The following is a 24,060-nucleotide window of genomic DNA, read 5'->3' on the forward strand; positions in this document are numbered from 1 at the left end:
AACCTCAAAAGACTGAGATTTTAAAATTATACAACACTGTAAATTAAAATAAAGTTGTCTGTAATTGATAAGTCAATTTGAGAGTCAACAAAACATTAGAGAGAAACCTGTAAATCACTGATTTGACAGTGTGACTCCTAATTCTGATGAACACAGTAAATCAACACTTAAAAGTAGGTATTCTCAATGTTAGAGTGGGGATGATGTGATTTAAATTCAAGTTTATTTAAAAATGAACATATAAATAACAAATTGTATTATATTTCAAACTGCTTACTTATATTGCACACATAATAACACTGACGGGAGAGTTTTGAAAAGTACTGTAAACACAATTGCAAAACTTTTAGCTGCTTAAATTTTAAAATATCTGTAAATTATCTGTCTGTCCGTATGACAATGTATTAGACCATGTCTTGTTTAAGCTGATATTCTGTAACTAATTAGCATTTTAGGAATGATTTTATAACAATACAATTATCAAAAATACATAAATATACAGAATATGTAAAAAAGGTAAAAAAAAAGCCATTTCAAACCCTGAGTTTCCTATCTCATATGAAATTAATTTGAGGTGCACTGTCAGAATGATTTAATCTTAATACTGACATTGTAATAAGTGCAAAATATATTGTCAAATAAACTATATAACAGACATTATTTACAAAAGAAGTGTTGTGTTTTAGCTGAGAGACAATCGGAGCTCTTCCTCTCTGATGCTTCTGTCCAGCCTCTGTGTCTCTGTCTCCAGCACTGAGGGCACGGGCTGCTGGGACACCACAGCTAGAGAATTATTAAGATCCCGTCTCAAGGACATGAGACTCTGGCTGTTCCTCAGAGAGCGATCTATGAACTCTTCCCTCTGCTGATGGTCCACGGCCAACATAAGTCGCAGATGGTGAACCTAGAAAAGTGGGTTCAAGTTTTAAGACAAGCTTTGGGTCAAAATACTAATGCCACTTACAGTTGAATTGCTGAGGACTAACCTGTTCTTCAAGCTCACTGGCTCGGACTCTGAGTCGCTTCACCTCTTCCTTGTTGGTACTGTCTGACAGGCCCTATATGACACAATATTTACAGTAGCTATTCCAACTACTTAGTAACTGGCAATTAACAAAGTGTCACAAGTCTGGTTAATCAGAGCACACAAATAAAATAATCAACAAATAGCAACTAAAACTCCTCACTCTATACTGATGATTATTGTCTCCGTTCCAAAACCTAGTGAGCTGCCTTGCTGTTTACTACCTTCATAGGTAGATGCCATCAAGGTAAGCATGATAACTGAAATGGACCATCATAAGTGATTTGGAACACTATACATAGGCAGCGACTCTGTGTGCCACATAAATAGCACTTCTCATGCATGCTAGCGCACTCAGATCACAATTGATTACAATAGAGTGCATGTTGCTAAACAAACAACATGATACTCTACAAAGCATATTAATACACCCCACAGATAACTATTATAACGAATAACTAATAACTGTCTACTTAGGCAGCTCACTAGGTTTTTGAAACCAAGCTGGTTTCTGAAGGTACTTCTGTCACACTGAGTCACACAGAAAGACAGCCAGAACAGAACACAATTGCAAATGTACTCTCTCCATCATACCAGAATTCCAGCTTCTGACTGTGACAGCTGACGCCTCAGTTTCCCCCTCTCCAGCTCAACCTGGTAGTGGCCAAATATAGGTACATTAATCATAGTGACATTATGATATACAGTATGGTCTCTCTGTGAGCCCTGCACATACCTGTGTCAACGTCTCTCTCAGGTGATGTCGCTCAGTTCGTAGTCTCTCTATCTTCTTCTCCAGATGAGTGTTTTTCTTCTGCAGAAGGTTATGTTCCACCTCCAGTTGTGCCACAGCCTGCTGCATGGCCAACAGACGCTTCTGCACAGCAGAGTCTGTATCCACCTCATCTATGGACTGGGCTTTTGGTTCAAGGTCTTTCTCCTATTAATATTGTCCAAAAATAATATCATAAACTACCAATACTTTGAAAGGCTAGAGTGCTTGACTATGCACATGACGTATCGGTACACAAAAAAATGAAGTATACCATGGCCTAGCCTTTAAAAATATAGTAGCAAAATAGCTGTTCAATTGTAAGAATCAGAGAGAGGGTGAACATGGACAAGAAAAAATAAAAAATATATTATTTTTGATGAAAAATAAAATGCTGCAAAATGTGGAAAATGACCCCTATAATATAGTTGTAAGAAATATCATAATCCCTGCTTAGTTGAGCTCATCATACTAATTATTTACAAGGAAATCAAACTAATTAATATTTAGTCGTGATTATGACTGGCTAGAAGTCCTGGCTGCTAATAAAGTATTTGAAACTTAGCTCTGCCTTACTGACCTGTGACATATCAGCTTCTGGTCAGGTTCTCTTATGTTCCTGCATTCCAAATCTTTCCTTATGGTAAATCAGCATGGCTTCAGTCTTCTCCAGAGCTGTCCTGAGCCGGTTCCTGTCTTTATTCAGCTCCTTTGCTCTCTCTTTCAGAGCATATACTTCTATGTCCTTCTCTCTCAGGAGTATTTCCATCTGCTCCTTCTCAAAAAGGACAGTGGACACTTGTTTCTTTAACCTCTCCCAGTCTTTATTCTCTGCTGGCCCAGTTTTTATGGTCTGTTTTCTTTTTGTAGAATTCAGTCTGTCTATCTCAGTCTGCAGGACCTGAGCCTCTAATTCCTTTTCCTTTCTAAGCGTGTCTATCACTAACCACTTAACATCATGAGACTGATCTTCCGCATTAACTTCTAGGAAGTCTGATAGAGTACCATGGCCACTATCCGTCTTTGGTCCTATGTTGTTCATTACAGATTCTTTAAGATTACGTATCTCTCCCTCCATTTTAGTCTCCATCTCTTTTTTCTCTTTCTCCAAGGTTTCAACTTGTTCCCTCAATACATTTGTATCTCTTTTCTCATCTTCAAACTGATACTGCAATCTAAGTCTTGCTGATTGTTCTTTGTGAGCCATTTCTTGAACACTCTCCACCTCATTTTGTTTATCTTTCAGTGTCTCTGAGAATACTTCTATTTGCCTTAAATTCTGCTCCTCCACTTGCTGATACATATTGCTTTTTCTTGTTTCATCTTCATATCGCTCCTTCATTAATTCGATCTCATTTTCCTTTTCACTCAGTGTTTTTCTGAGAAGCTCCAATCCCTCTAGCTCATGTTGTTTCTCTTTATTTAGTTTTTTGAGTGCCTCCATTTTTCTTTCCCAATCTTCACTGTCTCTTATTTTCATCTCTCTTAGTCTGTCAACTTCCTGTCTTAGCTCTCTGACTCTGTTGCTCAGTTCCTCTGTGTCTCTGGTCCTCTCTGCAGCCACAGAGCTGAGTTCAGTCCTCTGTTCTTCCAAGACATCCATTCTAGCCCTTGCTCTGGTCACCTCAGCCTCTCTCTGCTCCAGTTTGCTTTCCATGGCCTTTAATTCTTTCTCTAACTTTTGCTCTCTTCTCTGCATTTGCTCCTCCTCTCGCATTTGCTCCTTATTTTTCTTCTTCAGTTCTTCCTCCTGGAGTCGAAGTGCTGTCTTAAGCTCCTGTTTTTGCTTCTCTAATGCCTGGACTTTGAGTTGAAGATCTTTGGCTTCAGTCTGCACCACCCTAACAATCTCCTCTCTGCTTCGGACCAGCTCATCCTTCTTTTCCTGCAACATGAACTTGAGTCTCTCTCCCTCACGATGGCTCTCCTCCAGCAGTTCTTTCAGAGTAGCCATCTCCTGGAGCCCTGCGATCAGCCCCTCTCGCACCTTGTGGTTCTGCTCTTCCTGTACCTTGACCTTAGACCTGGTTTGCTCTTTGGTTCTAGATAGACTAACCACCTCTTCTTGTAAGGTTTCCACCTTGGCATCCAATGCATCCCTCCTTTCCTTTGCCTCTTTCAGCAAAGAGCTTATTCTCTCCTTCTCTTGTCTCTCCCTAAGTGTTTCATCTCTCAGAGCTCCAATCTCTCTCTCTTTCCTTCGAAGTTCTGCAGAGAGATGGTCTCTCTCCTCCTCCAACTCTCTAACATGAGCCCCAAGCTTCTCCACACGTCCCGTCTTCTCCTCTAACAAGATTTGTTGACCTTTCTGATAATCCTCAAACCTGGCTTTTAATCTTTCTCCTTGTGTTTTTGCATCTCTAAGTTGAGTCTCTAGACGGCTCTTCTCGTCTTCAGTCTGACTCAAGGACCTCTTCAATCGTTCTGTCTCCTCTTCACTGTTCTCTATCCTGGTTTTAAGCACCTGTGCTTCCCCACGGCTTTCTAGCAGCAGTTGTGACAACCTCTCCACCTCCCCCAACCGTTCATCCAGTTTTCCCCTCAATGTCTTCACCTGTTTGTCTTGTTCGTCCATTAGCTTCTGCAGTTTGTCTACGCTCTCCCTCTCTTGATCTCGCTCATGTCTGACCAATAATAGCACTTGATTACAGTCCATAAGCGCTTCGTCTTTCTCTCTGTGCTGACGTTTTTCCTTGTCGAGCACCAATTCTGACTCTCGCAGACGGTTTGAGAATTCAAGTCTCCCCTGCTCAGCCTCATGCAGTTTTTCTCTCAGTCTTCTTCTCTCCTCTTCCTCACGGTAGACTCTGTCTTTTTCTTCTGTTTCTTTTTGTTGAAAACACTTTTTCAGTGTCTGTGCCACCTCCTCACTCTCTCGTAGGAAGATAGTTTGTCGTTCAAGGTCTTTTTGTTGTTCCAGTCTTGTTTGCTTCTCCTTCTTGTTCTCTTGATTCAATTCATCAATCTTCAGTCTCAACTGCCTCAACTCCACCTCCTTCTGACTGAGCTTTGCCCTCAGATCTCCTTCCTCCATTTCATGTCTTTGCCTTCTCCCTTCCTCCTTTTCCACCCAACTCATCCGATCCCTTTCCATCTCTGCCAACTTGGCTTTCCACCTGTTCATCTCTTCATGTTCTGCTTTTAGCTTCTGTTCAAATGTCTTCTGTTCTGTTATTAGTTTCATTTGTAATTCTTTCAGCTCGATATCTCTCTCTTCCACCCTTTGTAATATCTTCTCTTTTTCTCGAAAGACTTCCTCCATTTTGGTATTGAGATTTTCTAATTCTCCTTTCAGTTGTTTCTCCTGTTCCTTGAGCTCTTCTTGCTTCCTCTCCAACGCATTCTGTTTCTCTATCTTCTTCTCTTCCATCTGTGAGTTTTGCTCCTTTAGAAGTTTAAGTTGGCTGTCCTTCTGCTCAACATCAGTCTTTAGTTTCTCTATGATCACCTCTTTTGACTGAATTCTACCTTTAAGTTCATCAATTTCCTCCTCTCTTTTTTGTACCTCCACTTCTCTTTCTCTAAGAAGGTCTGTCAGTTCAACTCTCTCTCTTTCAGCAGCCCGATTTATGTTCTCCCTCTCTTTTTCCATGTTTCCAGCTTGTTTCTTCCACCACTCTGTATTGCCTTTCACCTCTTTTAGCCTCAGTTCAAGAGTTCTCTTTTCTGTAGACAATGTACTCTGCAATCTTTCCACATCTTTTTCTCTTTCTTCAGTGAGCAATGAGATATGCTCTTTCTGAGAGATCAGTTCTTCAACTCTGCTTCTGAGCTCGACCAGTTCTCTATCTTTCTGTTCTAACTGTCCTCTCAACCTTGTTTCTTTCTCCCGCTCTTGCTCATCTCTTTTCATTTGTCTGTATTCATTTTCTTTTCTTTTCTCTATTTCTCTCTTTTTCAGTTGAACATTCTCTTTCTCCAGGCTTGATACTCTGATCTCCAAGGTCTCATTCTCTTTTAACTCTATTTCCAGACTCTCAATTATTCTCTCATGTGACTGGACTTTCGATATTAACTCTTTCATGTCCTCTCCTCTCTTTCGAATTTCATCTTCTTTCTTTTGCAACAGATCAAATATCTTAGCCTTCTCTCTCTCTGTAATCTTGAGGTTCTGACTTTCTTGTTCCAATCTTTCAATAAACTGCTGATTTAACTCTTCTCTCTCTCTCTGATTCTCATTTTCTCTCTCCTTCCATCTCTCAATCTCATCACACACTTCTCTCAGTCTTATTTCAGCCATTTTCTGTTCTGCTGTGGATTTTGTTTGCAGCTTCACCAGTTCTCTATTTCTTGTATCCAAGAAGACTGAAAGCTCTTCTTTCTCCTTAATTAATCCATCTGTCCTGTTACTCAGTATCTCCAGCTCTCCATCTTTCTGGCCAAGTTCTGAATTCAGGGCTTCTCTCTCTCTCTGCCATCGTTCTCTCTCTGTTTTGCTCTCTTCCTCTTGTGCTCTGTTTTTCTCTGATGCTTGTTCAATGTCACGCTGAAGCTTGTTGAATTCTGATCGCCAGTTTTCTATCTCTCTTTCATTCTTCCTTCTGTCCTCTGCTGCTCCTTGTCTTTCACGATCTCTCTCCGATGTCTCTCTCTCCAGGTCTGTCTGTAGACATTGAATCTCTCCTAAACAATTGACAAAAGATGAAAATATCACTGAATACAGTCAAATCCATAAAGAGAAAAGACAATGACAAAAGTTTTATAACAAGAATTTTACATTTTCTAAAGAAAATGCGAGCGGTGCTTGCCAGAGCAAAAAGCTACCACAATGCTAGGGTGCTGATGATGGCTGCCTGGGCACTGCTATGCGGTTGCTAGTGTGTTCTGGATGGTTGCTAGGTGGTTACTTTTGGCCCAAGTCAAAAGAGCTCACCCCAAGTCTCTATGATATTCTGGGTCCATAGATATGATTTGGGTCCCTCCTTCAATTTAAGTCTATGATATTTGTTCACGACCCGAGTTACACACCAAAGTTACATACTTAGGATTAGGTGTTTGTTCAGATCCTGCCTTTGCCTTAGCAAGCACCACCACTAATAAAACAGGCTCTGACCTTGCAAGACATCTTTAGTCTGTGTGAGCGTGTCCACCTGTGTTTGAAGCTGACTGCACTGCACCTCAAGACCTGAGGCCTGTTCCTGTACCTGAACCATCTGCTTCTGGAGACATACCACCACACCTCTAAGAGGAGATGGAAGCAGGTAGGAAATTAATAGTGGGCTGGGGCAACATTATTATCAGAGCCATTCATACTTGAAAAGAATAGTAAGATGTTATTACGTTGTTGTGTGAGTGTTTCTTTTTCATACAGATAAACACAGATACAGTCTCACAAACCTGAGTTCCTCTTTAACTTGTGCCAGTTCCTTCCTCTCTCTCTCCAGTGTGCATATTCTGTCCTCTAGTCTCTGGCTCTCTCTCAGTAGGTCATCTCTCTCTCGTTCTGCTCTTCTCTGCTGCTCTACCGCTTTGGGCAGTTCTGCCTGAACACTCTGCAACTCTTTCATCACAGCGCAGTGCTGCTCATTTAACTGACAACACATCACTGTCCATTAATGCTCTCACAAGATGTATTCAAAAACAGGATAATATACATTAGGGATAATGTACAGTCAGCCCATCATTATCGCAAAATAAACACTAACCGGGTAATCAGGACCTTATAAGGGTCTTGTATCACCCCAAAGGTGTTTATGGTGCGATAATGATCAACTGTCTGTACATTATCACACTTATTACATGGCTCCTTACCAAATAAATATATAAATTGACATTAAATATTGATTTGAGTTTAAATTATTTTATTATGTGAGAAGACAGAAAGCACATAGTGATAAAACTGAGATAAAAGTATCACAGTTATGTGGAAATTGGTTGCCTAGGATAACGATCAAACAAACAGTTTAGCAGTCACTATTTATGATACACTGATAGCTATATATATTAGCAATTTTTTTGTTTTCATTAAGTTATAAGTAAACGCTGTGTTAAATAAGTGTTAATTTAATTTGCACAAATTTCATTTATTGTCATTAAATTGTATTATATACATCAGCCACCCTGCTCTATATCAGCCATTGATAAACTGGTTTCAAATGGCACAACTGTCCAATCTGAATCAAGTATTCCAAAGAACAGTGTAATAAAGTAGCATTAACACTGTGTCCTAACCAGGCACAATGCAACAAAACTTCAAGCACCTTGTGGATAATTTTGATTTCAGTTAGGAAAGAAAAGTTACATCGTCTAATTAGGACACAGTGTAATGGTTTATTATTCAAACAGGATTTTCAAATAAGATTTGGGGATTTCTGTCTAGGTGGAAAGCAGTCAGTGTTTTATACAAACACACACACCTCTGCAATCCTTTGTTCATCTCTCCCCTTTTCTTCTGTAAGAGCAGTCACCTCCCTCTTTCTCTCCTCCCTCTCAGTGTCCAGCTCATTATCCAGCTCTGTCTCTCTGTCTCTGAGCTGCTGCAGAGTTTTCAGATCCATCTCTCTCCGTTCCCTGGAACACAATAGGATCATCAGCACAACAACTGCAAAGCATTTCTGCCTGTGAAAACACAGTGTACAACAGCTAAAAGGAACAGCTGTTGATATAAACTCATCATCTGTAGATGATATCATCTACAGATTTCACATTCCCTCTTTTCACGCTCACACCTTTTTCTCTTGTGCATAACAGCAAGCTAGGGGAGGGTGATACAAAAATGAGCAAATATTTGAGTAGAATTTCCATGACTTTTACAAGTGAACTGGAAAGGATTTTTAAAATAATGTTACAGAGACTGTACATACAAAGAGCAATATTTTTCTGCTGAATTATTTTAGAGTGTAACTAAAAAAAACTTGATATTCACTCTAAAAATTCCATGACATTTCTATGACTTTTTAATATTTTATTTTCTATGACTTTCTTAGGCCTGAAAATGACCATTTTAAAATTCTCTGCTTTTTCCAGGTTTCCCATGACAGTGGTACCCTGATACTCAATAACTGTTTGATGGGCCATATATAATTACATATACTGTAAATGCATGGTTAATAGCTTCTCTCTCCATGTTTGCTGACTGCAGAACAAGTGTAAGTAAATGAGGGGGGAGTTCCACACCACAGAGGATAAACCTTTTTTCTAACAAACTCTTGGTGGCTGAACGTTAAGTGAGCAGAACGTCCACTTCTTACCATACAGACATTTTACGTGGTGTCTGACAAAAACATTTACGGCTGACAACTTTCTACCATATATCATTTCAAATGGTATATTGCTAACTCCAACAAGCAGCACTTTCATTGTTATAAAAGTAAAGTAAATGCTTCCAAGAAAACCGTTTGCTGCTTTCATACTTTGATATCTATAGCCTTGTCATCAGCTGAAGGGTCTGTTATGAATTTCTCAATATAACCCACTGTAACAAGTCACAATGCTGCACCTTAATTCGCTGGCCTCTAGAGACACAGCCTTCAATTCCCGGCGCAGACCTGCCAGTTCGGAACCAAATGCCTGGATCTGGGCCTGGGCTTCTGCCACCTCCATCTCCAGCTGAGGATTCAGGAAGACAAAAATCACACCTCTCATCCCTTCATCCCAAACCTGGCCCTACCAGCAACTCAATCTGGAACTGAATCAAGTTATTAAAGGCAAGAGGTCTGTGACAGTTTGCAGGGATTTGGTCATGTCCCTGGGCAGTGTAACTGATCTAGGCTAAAGATGGGCTAAACCTTCGTGCCAGACCTGCAGAGACCGAACACCGAGTTCTCTCTTGTCCTTGGCCAGAGATTCATTTAAAGTGGCCATTTTTTCCAGGGCATCTCGGCCTTCTGCCAGCTCTCTCTTCAGCTGTGTTTGACTGGAGGACAGGGCCAGTAATGACTCCCGTGCCTGGAGAAAAGGGCAAAGGGGAAATGGAGGACAAAATAAAGAGATGGGAGAGAGGTATGGAAGTGATGAAATATAGTAAGTATGCAACAAGGACCGGGCGCTCACTTGTGAATGGCAGCAGACAGGGAAAAATATACAACTGTTCTATGTTGACACATGGTTTAAATACATCCAGCCCCAAACCCATGCTAGTGTATCTTTCCTATGCTGGAGTAATGTTAGATGTATAAACCTAAAGAAAAAACATTTTCAATTTGATTCAATATATATATATATATATATATATATATATATAAAAATATTTTACAAATTTATATTTGTTGTGAAAAGTGCTATATAAATACATTTGTTAAAGTATTCAATAAAACAGTAAATGTAGTCTTCAAAGCAGCTTTACTGAGAATAGTGAATTAAAATACTTTTTTTATTTTTAACAATTAAGAGTTTTTTTTTTTTGTTTTTTTTTCATAATATTGATGTAACAATTTGAAAACCCCTGGTTTAGACAGTGTTGTTATGTCTGGCCCAGTCTCAAACAAACACTTTGCAATTCCGCTTGTTGCCACTAGTGTGCAAAAGTGACATATTTCACATTTAATGGAGTAAAAAGAATCCCAAAGAGTGGCGGATGTCAATCATTAATATCTGTCAGGTGTTGAACAACGTTTTCATAGATTGTGCAATGGACCCTTTCCACACTTCCGCGTTCGTGAAGCAGAAGTCGTCATAGTTTGGTAAAAGCAGCTTTGGCCGCTGCCGAGGTGTTTGCGCAGTCCTTAAAAGTTTTGCCTGTATTTACATTTGGAGACGTTGACTGCTTCGTCCATCAACGGTTTAATCTAAACTCAACAAAGGTTACAAGTTGTTTTTTGAGGGTTATTTTTATTTTTTCGATAAAAATAAATCATTATTGAGAGGTTGTGCGTTAAATCAGCAGGCACAAATTTATGTATTAAAGGAACGATCTACAAATCTGTCGCCATAAATTGCATAAATGCAAAAAAGAGGGCACAGTTAACAAATCTGTGAGTTGTACTTGGTGAAACTAATACCTGATGGGGGCGACATAGGATGTGAAGGAGTGGAGAGACCAATGTCCCGCTCCATCCGACTTATAACTCTGTCAAACACACACTTTTGTGTCGGTTGTGATGTGTAATCATTCCATTGAAACCGTGACGGTACAGCTCAGATTTCAAAGCGTTTCACAATTCCATCTGTGAATGACTGCTGTAAGTCCTCATCTTGAAAATACTATTCACAGACGAAAGTGCTTCCTTGTTTAATAATGATGTTATCTCCTTCGTGTTTAATTGCCTGAACCCACCGAGCTCATACAAAGTCCAGCATCTTTTGGAAATACATGGAGACGTTTTCTTTTAGAATTTGTGTAAATAGGAACACTATAGTGGCACTGGTTATGACTGTTCTTCCCGATCGCCGCCATAGTTTACCCAACTATGACGACTTCCACTTCGCCAATGTGGCAGCGTGAAAAGGGTCCATGACACTGGCTTAGTGATGCAGACATAAATCATTTAGAACTTGCAAATAGTTTGAAATGATTGTGTCTGTATTCAAAGCCTCACTCCATTGTTATAAAATCTGTTTACTTTAAATAAAGAATCTTTGGTGTCAGCAGTCTCTTGTTCAGCTCGTGCCCTGTCCAGCTTCTCTCTCTCTAGAGCACCCTGCAGGCTGTGAAGCTCAAGACGGGTGCGAGTCTCTTTCTCACACAGCTGAGCAGTCTCCAGCATCTCAGTTTCCACTCTGAAGCAACAATTTAAAAATATTTAATCACAGTTATTTACCTGCAAAGTTTTGCATGACTAAACAAGGCTCAAAAAGACATATTGTTAAGCAATAACAGATGTACAAAGCATACCGTTTCTGCCTCTCTCTCTCCAATTCGACTCTTTCCTCTTCCTCCCTCTCCCTCTGTCGTCTCATATGTCCGTTCTCCTTTCTAAGTTCTTCTGTGAGTCTCTCAGCCTCCTCCAACTGACTGCGTAAACTATTCACCATCTCTCTCTCACTGTCACACAAAATACCTCCATAGATGATACTATGAAGCACTTGAGCACTTACATAAGTCATGTGAGCTATTACAACATTAGAAAAGAAATTAGATAAAAAAGGACTAATTAGATTTTAGATAAACTACTGCAGAGTAAATTGATTATAAACAGATTCTAGATCACAACTCAAATGTTCAAATCAAGCCCTCTTGCAAAGGTAACAGTTCAGTAATATTAAAATGTGAATGTCTATTTGTATGTATAAGCTATGAAGTTCACGAAAGCATCCATCACCTGTTCAGTAGTTCTTCAGTGTGTTTAGTCACAAGTGCTCCCTGATTGGTCTGCTCCTGAAGCTCCTCTCGCTCACTCTCCAGCTGTGTGATGTGTTGCTCCAGGGATTCTTTCTCCACCCCCAGTCTACGCAAGCTTATCTGAGCATCCTGAAAAAAAGTATTATAGCTAATTAATATCGGTAACTTAACTAGAGGTCTCTGTATGTTTTGGTCAATTATTTTTGCGCTTCATTTTGTGTCACTATGAAGTTCATGTTATGTGGTCCTTATTTTACGAATTAATCATCACAGTGTATTTCCCCACAAGAATTCTCACAGCATAATTTCCACGATAATGGACATGCAAATTGAATACTGCCCCTTTATATGCATTCAGATGCATATTTTAGCTTTGTTGCAAATCTATAGCTCAAGTCTGACTCAAGTTCTCTGCCGATTTATTTTCTTTATATGCAGAAGAAACATCAGAAGTGTGTGGCTGCACATGCACGAAGCTTAGAGGGAATGTTGGATTGGATCTTGAAAAGTGGTCTCTATGACAGATGGTTTAGAGGGAAGGGGTTGAAAAACGCCTTGGGTGACATCAACCGAAAATTCAAGTCAGAGGCAAAGCAAGTTATTACATTTTGATGAAAGATTACGAAAATAAAAGATTATGATAATTGTTTCCTTTGGAGAAATGCGCACCAAATTATACATAGTAAGACCAGGAACATACCTCCAAAAAAAGGTTTTTTGATTTCATATTCACTTTAAAAGACCAACCTGCATTTCCTGTTGTCGCCATTGCAGGGCAGTCTCAGCTTGAGCGATGACAGAGAGGACAAAGGACAGTCCTTCACTGGACACATCATCTACAGACAGAGAGCTAGACTGCCCACTCATCTGCTGAGAGCTGAGAACTCTCGACTGGTCACAAAGAGAATGAATATATCAATTTAATTCTGCTTCCCAATGAGCAAACACAGACATCATCAATACACTCAATCAGATCGCTTGCACTAGAATGATCTCAATTAATGCCCAGTATCTTCCAGTGGTTAGAATCTTAAGGCACCTCAAGCTTCGATTCAATTATGATATAGGGAAACATGATGAAACGATACTCAGTGCATCCTAATTTTATCAGCATAGATGCATAAAATAAAATATGTCTGCTGTGACCCACCAATAGAAAAATAATATGCAGATTTAAAAAGTGGTCGATTTGTAAAAAGAAATCCATGGGGTATGGTGTTGTCAAAGATTTTTTTTGGGGGGGTGGGGGGGATGTCTAATACTTATGGGTCATTGACAAATAAGGTTGTCCAAAGTGTTAAAATAAGAAATCTTTTAAAAATCTAGTTAAGAACACTTGTGTCAAGTTCTCGGAAATCTAAACGTTGTGTCCAATTTGGTTTCATACATTTCTAAAAAATGTACTTATTATTTACTTTTTTACAAAAGTATTTAAAACTTTCCAATAGTCATATGGTGTAACCATCAAGTAAAAAGTATAATAATATATTCTTTGCACCTTGAATACATGAGAGTATAAACTTAATCATTAATTTCCAAAAGGTTTTCAAGGTACATTTTTATATAAAATTATTATGAATTTTTGACTAAAAAAATATTAAGTTTTCTCAGGGTTACACCACATAATTTGAACAAAATGTGCCTTTTCATAAAATATCAAAATAATATCAGATGTTTTTTTAAAACTTTGTGCTCAGTCTTGAGGTTCTAAAGGTGCCCACTCTGTTTTATGGTTTTCATGGTCAACATAAACAACAAAATGGCTACCTACATGTTGGTTACACCACGACTTTGATTTGGTGGACAAAAAGCATTTTAAAATATGAATCATATTTTAAAACACAATTGTTTCACTGCTTATTTTTTAAAGAAATAATAATAAAAGATTATTCTGCACTAGTCATGCAAAATTTATTTTTATTGTTTTCATGAATTTCAGCTTTTAATGAGACTGTGCCTCTGGACACCACATGACATTTTTCATTTTTAAGCCCCAGAAAAAATATCAGTATGATGTTAAACTTAGAAACTGAAAATATGCTCATCACAGAAGAGGTGTATTCAAGTAAATGGTTTGTGTGAATTGCATTTATGTTTTAATGTATTTTTAATGTAATAGATCTGAACAAAAATTAGCATTACTTCATCATTGACATTTAGGACACATGGCCATAATATGCACCTGTTACCCTCTGTTATTGTATTTTATGATGAATCTTGTGTAAAGAATCCACGTAATGATCATGGAAAAGTGCTTTTTTTTTCCTAGATTGATTGCCCACTGTCACAGACATGCATATTTTCTACTCCAATAACTGAACTAGTGAAGGAAGTTGGGCTGTTTCTATGAAGGATGCTTAAACAGTGGTGTAGAAAAGTTGTTCTTGATCATGATCTATAACTCTGCAATAAACTGAATGGCATCTATGCTAATATTATTCTATTTGTTTCCATGTCTCAACCTCGGGACTCCTATCCTGAGGTCACCAGAACCGGCTGGATCCAGCTCCATTCCTGCTTCGTGTTGGACTCTACTGCTACGTGTCTCTGAGTGATGACAACTAAATGCAGCCGGTGCCAGCCAAATGTCACTTCAGTCTATTACGATGGACTTCAGAGGATGAACTGATATCAACTCCAACCATAAGTCATGGGATACATCATATGCCATCGCCTGAACCTTAAACATAGGATAAACCTCACCGAAATCTTAACTCGAGCCCTGGGTGTAACAACCTAGTATCCGCAGGTTTGTGCACCATTTCACTGTATAAATGCTGCAGATGTGCTCTCCGTGCAGTTTTTGCAGTGTTGCACACCACATGGTACTTATTTTCTGTATATCTGTAATGTTTTGTCCTGTAAATGCTTTTACAATAGACAAAATTAGTAATAATTAATCTTTTTGAATTTTCGGATCAATACAGACTCGTTTTAGAAAGAACTGCGCTGCATCAGTGAACCGATTTTCCCCCACCCATTTTATCTTCCATTTCCTGTTCTCATGATGACTCACCAGTGTCCTGACAGCATGCTTGACAGATTCTAAGTTTCTTTCCATTTCTATCTGTCTCTCCCACTTCCTCTCTTGCTCTCGTTCTCTCTCCATCTCCTGCCTGTGTCTCCTCTCCATCTCTTCCTCCTGCTTCTCTCTTTCAGATTCCAGAGATTTAATGGTCATATTCAGTTCTGTGATCCTGAAAACAACACCATACAGCATCAACATTCTGTAACATACCATCATCTAACATGAAGTGTTCTGGGAAAATGACACACATAGAAGAGTATAGTATTAATGGCACTATTTGATATGATTGTCATCAAGCAATGACCTATTCCTAAGTTCCTGGGCCTCTGACTCAAAGTCAGTTTTTAATTCAGTCGACTTCCTCTCTCCTCTCTGTTCATGATCCAAATCATCTAAAGACAGTGGCCCCTGAGAGGAGGTGAGGGGGTGTGCTGTAGTGGAGTGCGTTATAGTGCAGTCCAGGGGCAGGGTTGAGGACGATCGAGGAGAAGCCCACACAGAAAGAAGAGAGGAGGAGAGACAAGAAAACTCTGCTCTCAGCTCCCACAGGTCCCTGTAGCGTAAAAACACAACAAATGCACAATGCTCTTAATGGATGATACAGATGAATGAATAAGAATGAATAAATAAGCATGACTGAGATGTTGCTATGAAATAGTCATGTACACATTTTGTTGTAGTTTTTGGATATTTTCTCACTTGTCAGTGGCAGTCTTCAGAGAGTGACACTGGCGTCTGAGTGTGACCACACGTCCCCAAAGAGTCATCAACCGGGTCTGCTCTTTTCCTATGTGGCCTGTCAGAGCCTGCATCAAAAGCAATCAATGACAGAAATCTTGCGATTTTCAGTAACGATCAATTTATGTATGCATGCACTTATGTTATATAACTGAAATGAAGAAGTCTACATTCCAGTGGGATTCCTGTGGGAGCTGATAAGATCTGTTGTGGCATGACTCACAAGAATATATTTCTGAGTTTTAGGTTAAAGCAGCCAATATTCTTAAAAATACTTAGAAAATAAAAAGACTTAAAAAAGTCCACTGGTGTGAAATAAATCTGCTTAATACCGCACAAGACACTGCCGCTTTGGGAAAGTGTGGTTGTGTTTAGTACTACATGTTCTATATGATTGCTTTCAAACAGTACATGATCAATAAGGTCACTTATATATATATATATATATATATATATATATATATACACAGTTGTGCTCAAAAGTTTGCATACCCTGGCAAAAATTGTGAAATTTTGGCATTGATTTTGAAAATATGACTGATCATGCAAAAAAATTATTTCATTTATTTGTTTATAGTCATTTATTTAAGGATAGTGATCATATGAAGCCATTTATTATCACATAGTTTTTGGCTCCTTTTTAAATCATAATGATAACAGAAATCACTCAAATGGCCCTGATCAAAAGTTTACATACCCTTGAATGTTTGGCCTTGTTACAGACACACAAGGTGACACACACAGGTTTAAATGGCAATTAAAGGTTAATTTCCCACACCTGTGGCTTTTTAAATTGCAATTAGTGTCTGTGTATAAATAGTCAATGAGTTTGTTAGCTCTCACGTGGATGCACTGAGCAGGCTAGATACTGAGCCATGGGGAGCAGAAAAGAACTGTCAAAAGACCTGCGTAACAAGGTAAAGGAACTTTATAAAGATGGAAAAGGATATAAAAAGATATCCAAAGCCTTGAAAATGCCAGTCAGTACTGTTCCATCACTTATTAAGAAGTTGAAAATTCAGGGATCTCTTGATACCAAGCCAAGGACAGGTAGACCAAGAAAGATTTCAGCCACAACTGCCAGAAGAATTGTTTGGGATACAAAGAAAAATCCACAGGTAACCTCAGGAGAAATACAGGCTTCTCTGGGAAAAGACGGTGTGGTTGTTTCAAGGAGCACAATACGACGATACTTGAACAAAAATGAGCTGCATGGTCGAGTTGCCAGAAAGAAGCCTTTACTGTGCCAATGCCACAAAAAAGCCTGGTTACAAAATGCCCGACAACACCTTGACACGCCTCACAGCTTCTGGCACACTGTAATTTTGAGTGACGAGACCAAATAGCGCTATGTTTGGAGAGGGGTCAACAAGGCCTATAGTGTAAAGAATACCATCCCCACTGTGAAGCATGGTGGTGGCTCACTGATGTTTTGGGGGTGTGTGAGCTATAAAGGCATGGGGAATCTTGTGAATATTGATGGTAAATTGAATGCAGCATGTTATCAGAAAATACTGGCAGACAATTTGCATTCATCTGCACGAAAGCTGCGCATGGGACGTTCTTGGACTTTCCAGCACAACAATGACCCTAAGCACAAGGCCAAGTTGACCCTCCAGTGGTTACAGCAGAAAAAGGTGAAGGTTCTGGAGTGGTCATCACAGTCTCCTGACCTTCATATCATTGAGCCACTCTTGGGAGATCTCAAACATGTGGTTCATGAAAGACGACTAAAGACTTTGCATGACCTGGGGGCATTTTGCCAAGACGAATGGGCAGCTACACTACCTGCAAGAATTTGGGGCCTCATAGACAACTATTACAAAAGACTGCACACTGTCATTGATGCTAAAGGGGGCAATACACAGTATTAAGAACTAAGGGTATGCAGACTTTTGAACAGGGGTCATTTCATTTTTTTCTTTGTTGCCATGTTTTGTTTTATGATTGTGCCATTCTGTTATAACCTACAGTTGAATATGAATCCCATAAGAAATAAAAGAAATGTGTTTTGCCTGCAAACTCATGTTTTCTTTAAAAATGGTACATACAGTATATTACCAATTCTCCAAGGGTATGCAAACTTTTGAGCACAACTGTATATATATATATTACATATATAAAGAGGCTGGTCTATTGTTTTACGAATTGTCTGTGTTTATGTGTTTTGAGTTTGCTTATGTGTTTTTGTTTTGTGCTTATGTGTCTATGTGCTAATGTGTTTTTTTCTGTGCTTAAATGTATGTGTCTTTGTATGTTTCTTTAATGTTTTATATGCCACATGGCTATGTTATTGTTTTATTATTTGTATGTTCTTATGTCTATGCTTATGAGCTGATGTGCTTTGTATATTTTCTATGCCATCAACCTGCCAGGGACTGCAGATGAAAATTAACCTGTATGGCTAAATCTTGCACATTTACATGATGGACATAAGTGCTTATGTTAATTAATGTGCATTGTCCCTTTTTTTTTTTTTTTAAATAAATTAAAATTAAAAAATGCTACCTGTATTCCCACTTAAATTTTGGAGCAAGCGGGATGAACTTGTTCAGAACTTTATTAAATATTATATACTGTTAAAGGACAGTTGTTTATTAAGAAGTTTAATAATTCATAAGCATGCTTGTAACAATGCAACATACTAAATATATGCTTGAAGAAATCATTTGTATCACAAATAAAGTATTGTTAATATTGTATGAATAAAACCAGGCAAATCGACAATTGAATGCATTTACATTCACTTATTTTTTCTTTAACAAAAATGTATCAAATTGTGACAAGGCTGTTGCATATCAAATAAAACTGTGAATTTTGTGAATCATTACTTTACTATGAACTTGTTGGTGTCTTCTGATTGCCTTCATTCATTCATGTTAGATATTAGATATATGTTCTGTGTGTAATGTTTGGTATTGTGTTACCCTGAAAAAGACAATGACACTAAATGCAACATTGAGGATTATTTTAAAGCAAAAGGACAAAACATTTTCAACTAAATGAATGAAACACTGACAAGAGCAAAATCTCCATTAGAGCTCTGGGAGAAGAAATATTACTTCATATTCTCATACCATTTTTTTGCACAACCAAACCCATTTATATTTAATCCTCTAGTAATACCTTATATTTATGAAACAATTCTGTTATTTCTTTTCAAGGCCATCCACTAATCAATGATACACATATTCAGCTTTGAGTTTTTGACTGCATAGTTGCTTGGTGACAATATATTACTGCACGTTCTCTATTAGTTAATGTTTTACATGTAGTCTTGTGCGTCCTCAAGACTGATTTCAAACTTCTATCTAGCTCTGAGTGAAGAACAAAGAAGAACTTCGCCGTTAGTGTATCAGAGCCTTAAATGCAGGACTGAATCCCCTATGGAACAGAGGAGTTTAATAATGGAACAGAATGGTTCTATGATGGAAAAAAGTCGCCCTGTGATGGAACAGAAAAGATTTATGCTGGAAAAGAGGGGTTCTATGATGGAACAGAAGGGTTCTGTGATGGAACAGAGGGGTTCAATGATTGAGGAAGTACGACTATTGAGGAACAGAGGGGTTCTATGATGAAACAGAAGGGTTCTGTGATGGAACAGAATGGTTCTATGATGGAACAGATGAATTCTATGATGAAACAGAAGGGTTCTGTGATGGAACAGAGGGGTTCTATGATGGAACAGAGGGGTTCTATGATGGAACTGAGGGGTCTTATGATTGAGGAAGTAGGACTATTGAGGAACAAAGGGGTTCTATGATGGAACAGAAGGGTTCTGTGATGAAACAGATGGGTTCTCTGATGGAAAAGAAGGGTTCTATGATGGAACAGAGGGTTTCTATGATTGAGGAAGTAGGACTTTTGAGGAATAGAGGGGTTCTACAGAAGGGCTCTGTGGTGGAACAGAGGGGTTCTATGATGGAACAGAAGGGTTCTATGATGGAGGAGATAGGACAATTGAGATACAGAGGGGTTCTATGATGGAACAGATAAATTCTAGGATGGAACAGAGGGGTTCTGTGGTGGAACAGAGGGGTTCTACAATGGAATATATAGGACTATTAAGAAACAGAAGGGTTCTATGATGGAATAGAAGAGTTTGATGATGGAATCTGTGTGTAGAACACAACATTTTATTTCAAGACATTTTAAGATCTTAAGTAAAACAGATTATGACTGCCCTTTCGCAAAAACCCTGCGTTATATTATCATTGTGCAAGTGTAGAAAATACAGGAGTCACTCCCAAAACTGCAAAGGTTGATAGTGATAACCAATTTTTTGGTGTCTCACGGCTGAAAACAAGACGCATGGATGCCAACAGTTTAACATATTTCTATAGTAAATTAGGCACTATGTTTTGTTAGACTGCATGACTGGTGATAGCAACTACAGTGGTACTTGTGCTACTACATACATTTTTCGGGAGTAAGTTTGGTTAGCTGCAGTGTGTAAGTGGCCTAATATTACATTAAAAGAATTGCAGTTAAAATTAGTCATTTAGCAGAAGTATTGATTTAAAACATTATCATTCGTGTTGTTAATTTACATAGGATTAATTCAACAGTCCCACTTTTACTGACTACCATACATGCCACAACTATGGTCATGTGTAGATTAATTCCTCACCTCCTTCTCTTTTTGCCAATAAATGTCTTTTTGCACCACCTCCTCCACTGCTTTGGACCAATCAACAGTTAGCTTTCGAAGGTCATCCCTAAGGGCTTCATTTGCCTCTGTTGAGTGGCTGAGCTGATTCCGCAGAAGAGTATTGACCTCTGAAAGCCCTGTACTTCTGCTCCAGTGAAAAAACACAACTCAGTCACGGGAACACGGACATAAGGTAGACGTAGACATAAAATATTTTTTGCACACTCTACTCTATGAATTAAACTCTCACACCTCTGTTGTTCCTCTTCCAGCCTGATAAGGGTGCTCTCCAGAGTGTCACTACGTTCATCATGCAGCATTCTCTGTGAAGCCCAGAAGAAAAGCATGCTTGTAACATGGCTATGTTACAGCATTAATGCAACTCACACACCTCTGCAGAAAAAGTCTGATGACTCTCGTTTATCTTACCTCTCTCACCCTCAGCTCTCTCTCCTCACTGTTCACCTGTTGCTCCAGAGCTTGAAAGCGAGCCCTGTACTCCAACACCTGAATTATGCAGGCATGAGTGCATTTATAAACAGTAAATAATTACCCATGGGGAAATGTTTTGTACTAAGTTAGATATGATTGGTTCTCTTAATTGGGTAGGCTAATATATCACATACAGCAATTTCATTGCTGGAGGTCACAGTGTGAATGTGTTGTTGGTAACAGTCGTGACGCTGATCATTTGCATAAAGTTAAACTTTTCTCAGCTTTGCTGCATCACTAGACACTCCCAAATACCGTCACAAATATCAACAGAAAGAGACTTCCGGTCACTGTATGTGTGAACAGCCCTTAAGTGTTTTAAAGTTTTATTAAGTGTGTGTGTGTGTGTGTGTTAACCTCTGTGTTCCGACCTTGTTCTGAAGTTTATGGATGAGCAGGGCCTGTCTGGCTTCTCTCTCTCTGCCCTCTCTGAGCTTTTTCCTCCATTCTCTCTGCTCATTGTCCAGACACAGGGATAGAGATGGGTCCATCGTCTGAGACAGCTAACAGCAGTATGGGCACAAAGACACAGAAAGCTTGACAGGTTAGCATGTGTTCACTCCTTAAGGTGTCCCTCTTATTGATGAGTTATACTGATGGACCCATAATGTGACTAACTCCCTCCTAACCCTGTCAGTCAAAGCTTGAGCTCTGGACTCAAGCTCCTCTCTGTCTGCTCTACTCTCTGCCAACTCATCCTGCACACGTGATAGCTCCGCCCTTAGCTCCGCCCGCTCCTCCTGCCAGCCAGTCAACCGGTCTGATTCCATATTCAGCCATTAGCTGTAGAAAGTAATAAAATAAAATCAATTTAGATTAAATTATCATTTGCAAACCATTTTAAGTATTTATGGTCATTTTGAGCATCGGGAATTTTATGGATTGGAATTGGTTGGGAGGGAGTTGCTTGGTGACGTCAACCAAGAAGAAAAGTTGTTTCAGAGGCAGGCCAATTTATTACATTTTGAAGATAATGAAGACACATATTTTCTTCTTAAGAATAACATGCACTAATGAATTGTTCACAATAAGAACAGGAGCAAATATTAAGAATGTAAATAAGGACCCCTGGAGTTCGCTAGCTGGCTAGTTCGAATCCCAGGGTGTGCTGAGTGACTCCAGCCCGGTCTCCTAAGCAACCGAATTGGCCCGGTTACTAGGGAGGGAAGAGTCACATGGGGTAACCTCCTGGTGGTCACTATAATGTGGTTTGTTCTCGGTGGGGCGCATGGTGAGTTGAGCGTGGTTGCCGCGGTGGATGGCATGAAGCCTCCACACGCGCTATGTCTCCGTGGCAACGCGCTCAAGCCACCTGATAAGATGTGCGGATTGATGGTCTCAGACGCGGAGGCAGTTGAGATTCATCCTCCACCACCCAGATTGAGGTGAGTCACTTCTCGACCACGAGGACTTAAAAGCATACTGGGAATTGGGTATTCCAAATTGGGAGAAAAAGGAAAAAAAAAAATGTAAATAAGGTCGATTCTGATTTTAAAAGAACACAGCATAGATGAAATGTTAATAAATAAATAAAAACAACACAGTAGGACTACTAATATCAACCAGAAAAGGCTTGAAATTACACAGATGATCAGTTTTATAGGGCTCTATTAACCGTTTAGTCAAAGATGATTTATAGGCTAAATAATACAATCTCTAGCAGTATTTGTTGACATCTTGAATTGGCTTCAATTAATTAATTCTGGTACATTTTTAATAAAGTGGACGTATTTAAAAGTGACTGCATTGACTGACCCCGAATACTAAAGCATGTCAGTATCACATACGTTTACAGGAAAATGTTAAATCACAGTCAGTACATGATAAGAGAGCGTTATATACTTTTATTAACAGGTCACCACTATTAAAAGTTCAAAAACAAAGTAGTAGCTTACTTTATAAAAACACGGATTAGTCCACTGCTTCCATTCTCGGAATGCGGTATGTAATACTACGCAAAGATTTGAATATTTGTGTTTATAATCTTGTTTTTCTGCTTTCCGCGATTATCCGGAGCTAAAATTGTAAACATCTCGCGAGTGTTGTTTTGAATGACCAGCCCGCGTTCTCTCAAATGCGCGTGTAGTGAACAGCTCCACCACGCGGCTCGGAGACACACATCAAGCACTTACTGCTGTAAAATGTTTATTTTGCGGTAATTTTGCTCAGAATAAGGCTCTTTAGATGCACCAGGTGGATCAACAATAGCTTAACACAGAACTACTATAAAGATGTTCATGTTGTAGTCCAAAAAGTTAAACTTTCAAGCCTATGGGTCCCTTCTGGATTTTCCTTTGTGTTTTTAAAATGACAGTTTTAGATTTATGAGTAAAATAAGGTCTGTGCTAAACATTACTTACATAAATTACCCACAGTCATACCACAAATGTGAATTTTGAAGCTGCTGTGTTTTAAAAAAGAAAAAAAGATGATGTTACGTAGCTAAAAAGTTTCTGGAGAAAAACTACAATGGTTTTCCATTTTGTCAGGCATGTTCACTCACATGCTTGTGGTAGTTGTAGTCCTTATCTAGCAACTCATTAGCAACATATTTTTTTTTAAACATGGCAGCTTCAAAACTAATGTTTGAAGTATGACGGTGTGTCAAAGTATTTTACTCACAAATTTTAAAACCCCATTATAAAAACACCTGGGACATTTACGAGGGAGCCCATGGTGAATTAGACTTCTGGCTTTGCCTACAAACTGATGTCACAGCTGAACAGCTCTATTACACAACAAGTTTGGAAAGATTAGATATATTGATGACAATATTGAACAATTTTGAACCAGAGACCCTGTCAGTTCCCTTGAAGAGATTAATTTCAAAACGTTTAAAATAAAAAAATCTTATTAAAGGAATGGTTCACACAGAAATGAAAATTCTGTCATCATTTACTCACCCTCATGACATCCCAGATGTGTATGACTTTCTTTCTTCTGCAGAAAACAAATGAAGATTTTTGGAAGAATAGTTCAGCTCTGTAGGTTCTTACAGTGCAAGTGAATGGGGTCCAACACTTTCAAGCTCCAAAAAAGCACATAAAGTCAGCATAAAAGTAATCCATACGACTCCAGTGGTTAAATCTGAGTCCATCTGAAGGGGGAGCCTACAAGGTCAGCATAAAATAGCATA

The 24,060-nt window shown here is 38.9% G+C and overlaps 1 protein-coding gene across 1 annotated transcript; it reads right to left on the minus strand.

Moving 5' to 3' along the window:
- Positions 1-206: 206 nt before the first annotated feature.
- Positions 207-22,958, minus strand: si:dkey-230p4.1 (centrosome-associated protein CEP250). The gene is given in 24 exon segments (XM_051708870.1): positions 207-904; positions 987-1,058; positions 1,619-1,678; positions 1,761-1,942; positions 2,373-6,419; positions 6,850-6,977; positions 7,134-7,327; positions 8,153-8,306; positions 9,235-9,344; positions 9,537-9,683; positions 11,297-11,453; positions 11,569-11,718; positions 11,996-12,144; positions 12,763-12,906; positions 15,032-15,212; positions 15,348-15,596; positions 15,743-15,849; positions 20,412-20,577; positions 20,685-20,755; positions 20,862-20,939; positions 21,296-21,427; positions 21,554-21,707; positions 21,991-22,346; positions 22,820-22,958. Coding segments are annotated over 22 exon segments (7,041 nt in total). The 5' UTR covers positions 21,695-21,707; positions 21,991-22,346; positions 22,820-22,958; the 3' UTR covers positions 207-682.
- Positions 22,959-24,060: the final 1,102 nt, after the last annotated feature.

This window comes from Myxocyprinus asiaticus, chromosome 10, assembly GCF_019703515.2.
Source record: "Myxocyprinus asiaticus isolate MX2 ecotype Aquarium Trade chromosome 10, UBuf_Myxa_2, whole genome shotgun sequence".
Lineage (NCBI taxonomy): Eukaryota > Metazoa > Chordata > Actinopteri > Cypriniformes > Catostomidae > Myxocyprinus > Myxocyprinus asiaticus.